The 5,221-nt window shown below is 37.2% G+C and overlaps 1 protein-coding gene across 1 annotated transcript in view; it reads left to right on the forward strand.

Annotated features, from left to right (window-relative positions):
* Positions 1-5,221, forward strand: part of LOC103607071 (transmembrane protein 131-like) — an 83,863-nt gene that overhangs the window by 69,091 nt on the left and 9,551 nt on the right. Inside the window, 1 exon segment of the mRNA XM_008591623.1 lies at positions 823-971. Within this exon segment, the coding sequence (XP_008589845.1) occupies positions 823-971 (149 nt within the window).

Genomic DNA, 5,221 nt, shown 5'->3' on the forward strand with positions numbered 1-5,221 from the left:
TGGGATAATATATATATATATATATATATATATATATATATATATATATATATATATAACATGAAATATACCATTTTAACTATTTTAAAGTTCAGTGGCATTAAGTAAATTCACATCGTAGTGCAACCATCACCACTATCAATTTCCAGAATGTTTTTATCATCCCAAACAGTAACTTTTTACCCATTTAATAATAAATATCCATTATCCCGTCCCCCCAGTCCCTGGTTTCCACCATTGTACTTTCTATCTCTATGAATTTTACTACTCTAGGTCCCTCATGCAAGGGGACTCATGAAACATTTGTCCTTTTTTGTCTGGCTTATTTCACTTAGCAAAATGTCTTCAAGGTTCATTCATGTTGTAGCATATATCAGAATTTCATTCTTTTTTTGTTAACTATCTTAACCATTTTAACTGTACAGTTTAGTAGCATTAAGTATATTCACATTGTTATGCAATGAATCAGGCTGAATGATATTCCATTGTATGTATATACCACATTTTGTTTGTCCGTTCATCCACCAATGAACGTTTAGATTGTTTCTACCTTTTGGCTGTTATGAATAATAATGCTGTGAATTTTGGTGTTCTCCGCTCTTTTTTCTTTCACGTCTTTTAAAGATTGTCTGTAGAACTCTTAATTTAAGCTCATTTTTACCTGTAAACAAAATAAACTTCTAGCACATCATGAATGTTAAAAATAATTCTTAAGTCTAAATCTCATTAAATCAAGTGAGATTATTTGGTGTAGGAGGGAGGTTTAACTATGGGGGATATGAATGGAAATAATTAGCTAGAAATTGTTTTTATTTGTTCAAGGAAATAACCAGCAAGTGCCTGTCAAGAATGAAGTAGATAATTGTGAAACTTTGAAGAAGGTTGAAACAAAGTCTGCCTCAGAAAAAAAGATTCAGAAAGCATCTAAAGAAGATATGTGTCCTGAGAAACAGGACATACCTTCAATGGAGGTCTGTATTCCTTTTTTTCTTGCCTCTTAAAAAGAACAAAACCCATTTTTAGGGCTTAGAGAGAAAATATCTGTGTAACATTATACACATATATTTTATACTTTTTAATGCATTTGAATCCATATTGACAAGTGGTGGTTTTGATGTGTTCATTTACAAAGTTTTATTTATCTTCTAATTATATAGGTGATATTAAAATAGTTTTTAGTGACACCAGATAGCTTTCACTCTCAAGAGGAACTATTCTTAAGCAAATGGGTTAACTCCTAGGTAACAATGGTAGAGTAGGTCACATATCCTTTCTATCCATTTGTTACCCAATATCCATTTTTTTTTTTTTCTTTTTGTCTTTTTTACTGACCAGTAACGGGATCGCAACCCTTGGTGTCGCGCCCGTACCGGGGACTGGCAATGGGATCGCAACCCTCAGTGTTGCACCTGCACCGCGCTCTGCCAGTGAGCGGGAACCGGTCTCCACATGGGATCCAAACCCTCAGCGGGAGCGCCGCCGCGCTCCCAAGTGGCGCACTCTCCAGTGCGCCACCGGGCCGGCCCATCCCAATATCCATTTTTTAAGGCATAGTCTTGCTGAGTTGGATTGCTTTTTGTCTTTCTTTTTCCCCATATCTATCATCATCTTCTCTCTAAAAGATTAAAAAGTATTAATGATACAATAGAAGAAAATTCCTGATATGAGGGAAGAACTAAATTTGTAGATCAAAAGGGCACATTGTGTACAAGTGGAAAAACTGATGCATAATAACAGACACAGGCACATCCTAGTTAGATTAATTGAACTTAAAACATAAAGAGTTATGTAGACACAAGCAAGTCAAGAAACATAGACTTAAGCTTGTCTCAGACTTCTCCATAGGAATATCTAATGCCAGAAAACAGTGGAGCAATATCAAGAGAATGAAGACGTAAACAGAGAATCTTGTGTCTAGCCAAGTTGGCACTCAGGTACAAAGGCAACAGGCAGACTTGCTTAACCACAAATGAACTCATGAGCCTTTCTTGAAAAATCAAATTAATGAAATTTAGCCAACCAAGACAGAAGTAAAAATAAGGACTCAGGATTGAAGAAGCCGTGATAAGTGTCTGTTGTTCAGGTTTCGATCTGTTTCATACCCAGAGCTAAGACTAAACAATTGGTGATTATAGCCACAGAACAGATTGCAAATATTAAAACTTTAACAAAGTAAAAACAATAACATAAGCTGCAAAAGATAGGTGGGTTTGTGAGGTAGGTGAAAACAAGTTTTAATTTTAATCTTTCTTGGTAGAGAGCCAGTACTATGTAAAAGAGAAATGTAGTTTAAAAGGGTGATAACTTAAGAAAATATTTTTTTATAATCTCTTTCTTAACCTTAGAGAATTCTTTAAGGAAATAATATATAATGTGTGGAAGAAACAATAATTTGAAAGTTGGCAGTTCCCTTGGTTCTACTTTAGTTTCTTTTTCTTATGTTAAATTCATATAAAACTGAACCCTACATTTTTATTTAAAAATAATACATGGTCTTGGTGGCATAAATTATTCCTATTGGCACCCACAAATGTGGCAGATGGCTGTCGACAGGGATTATTTATAACACCCATCTGCCACTTTCATGGGTGCCATTCCTCTGTCTCAAAGTCTGCCCCAGCCCCGACGTCTTCCCTGGCTCCCCATGCAGACTTAACACTCTATGCTTGTGCCCTTTGTGCTAGCAGTTTTCTCAAATTATTAGTTATTTTCTTCTCATCATGTGTTTGCCATTAGATCCCCGGGGGCATGGGCCTTCCCTTTTATCTCTGTTTCTGGAGCTCAGACAGTCTCGCACTTGGTCTCAGTGGTTATAGAAGGTTCTTCTTCCTTTTCTGGCCTGTGAGCTTAGGTAGGACAGGTCTGTACCTAATTCTGGTAGCCGCTCAACAATAAGGATGCCCGTCCAAGGGATTTGGGGAACTGAGGCTGAACTTTGTGGCCTAAGGTTGTCCCTAACCAAATTAACCAGGATAGATTTTCTGGTGCAGATTTGGGGGCTGTAGTTTGTCATTTCTTTGCTGTCTCTGTGACTCACTCCGTGTTTTGTAGAACTGTTCTTTAAAATCCCATGAGTGTACTTTCCACTTCATTGTTCATTTGGAGAAAATCATTCTCAGTAAACACATTCCCAAGTGCAGTACTCAATGTTTGTTTTTCTTGCACATTCTTAGGCCCTAAATTTGCAGCTTAGAAAATAGTATAAATCTGTCTATATACTACATGAGGAACATTCCTCTAGATTTATTGGCAAGGAAGGTTGAAGCCCGAGTTTGGAATACACAAACTAAGTTTTAACCCTAGCTCTGGCTTTTTATTTTCTTTTAAGCAGACTTTTTTTCCCTTAGAAAAGTAATTTATGATTATCATAGAAACTTAAAGAAGAAGAGGGGAAGAGATCTGTGTAATATGAACCACTTTTAATATTTTCTGTATTCTGTACCTTTTCAGTGCAAATTTTAAAAAACATTATCTTAAAATAGTTAAGATAATAGCTATTATCATTGTGTAAATATAGCTTCTTTTAATGTTATAATTCTCATTTTCTCATGTCGTTAAAAATTAGTGGGGAACGTTGTTTTCAGTGGTTGCATAACATTTCTTCATTTAATGATGCCATAATTTAAATCATTCTTCTGCAGTTGGACATTAAGGTTGTTGTCAACTTTTTACTGTCATAAATCTGTGATGAACAGTGTTGGTCACTCTTTCCTATGTACCTGATATGTCCTTGTTATAGATATCTAGAAATAGAATTAAAGGGTATCAACTATTTCAGGCTCCTCAGGCGTGATGCCAGTGAGCTTAGGAAAGTTGGGACCGACTCACGTTCACATGCATGGTATATGAGAATGCTGGTTTCATTCTCCTCTCTGCAGCATCAATTGTTTGCAAAATCTTGATCAGTGTGATAGGTGACCAATCATGTTTTGGTTTTCATTTCTGTTTACATCTTACTAGGGAAAGGTGAGCATTTTCCTTCATTTCATTCTTTATAAAATTCTGAAAAAAACATAAAGGAAAAAAGAAAATCATCCATCCCAAATCCTGCCACTGAAAAGAAATTCTATAAATTAAGAAGTAGACGTCCAACCTAGTTTTGCTTCCGCAGCTAGCATCCTGCTTCCCCAGCTGTTTCCTAGTGTTTGCAGGCATAAACACTCATTATAAACACATCTGTGTTTTCTAAAACCAAAATGGAAAGATGAGATACAAGCTAGGCTATAATTTCCCTTCCCTAAGAACATATTTTAATATGAAACATTTTGGATGAACTCTTCATGATTTTTTGCCTTTTATATTTCTTTTGTGAATTTGTGTTTCAAGTCCTTTTTTTTTGCCTGCTTTTCTATTGAATGTCAGTGTTTTTTTCTTATTTTCTTTATGAACGCTTTATATGTAGAGGTATTAACTCTTTATCAGATATTGTATATTGTATTTTTTTCTTAGTTCACCCTTTCCCTCTTATTGTTTGCTCTTACTTATATATAGTAGCTTTAAGAATGCCTTTGTGCAGTCAATCTGTGCTTTCTTTTTTTTGACTTCTTCCTTTGCTTTTATCAGTGTTTAGGGAATCTTTCTCCGTGCTGCCATCAGTGAAATCGTCACCTCCATCAGGAAGATCAGAGAACTGAATTAGTTCAGTAGTTCAACAATAATGATAATAGCTAAGTCTCATAAAGTGCCTACTGTGTGCCAACTAATTGAATCCTCACAGCAGCCCTTTGAGGAACACCAGGAAGCTGAGGCAGGGAGGAGGCTAAATAACTTGTCCAAGATCACACCACTAGTGAGCAAAGAGTGAGATTCAGATGAAGCAGTTTGGCCTCAGAGGCTGTGATCTTAATTGCAACTCTGCATGAACTCTTTCTTTTCTTTTCTTTTCTTTTTTTTCCTTTTTGTCTTTTTTCATGACCGGCAACGGATCGCAACCCTCAGTGTCGCGCCCGTACCGGACCGGGACCGGCCACGGGATCGCAACCCTCGGTGTTGCTCCCGCCCCTCGCTCAGCCAGTGAGCGGCCGGTCTGTATCCGAACCCTCAGTGGGAGCGCCACCACGCTTCTCAAGCGGCGCACTATAGCAGTGCGCCACCGGGCCGGCCCTACATGGACTCTTTCAATTTCCTGGTTAGTCCTGCTTCCCTCTCTGTGGGACCCTCTATACCAGAAAGCAAAAAACCAGAATGTGCCTTTACTCTTCGTATTTACTCTTCATGTTTC

The sequence above is a fragment of the Galeopterus variegatus genome, unplaced genomic scaffold (genome assembly GCF_000696425.1).
Source record: "Galeopterus variegatus unplaced genomic scaffold, G_variegatus-3.0.2 Scaffold7085, whole genome shotgun sequence".
NCBI classification, from domain to species: Eukaryota; Metazoa; Chordata; class Mammalia; order Dermoptera; family Cynocephalidae; genus Galeopterus; species Galeopterus variegatus.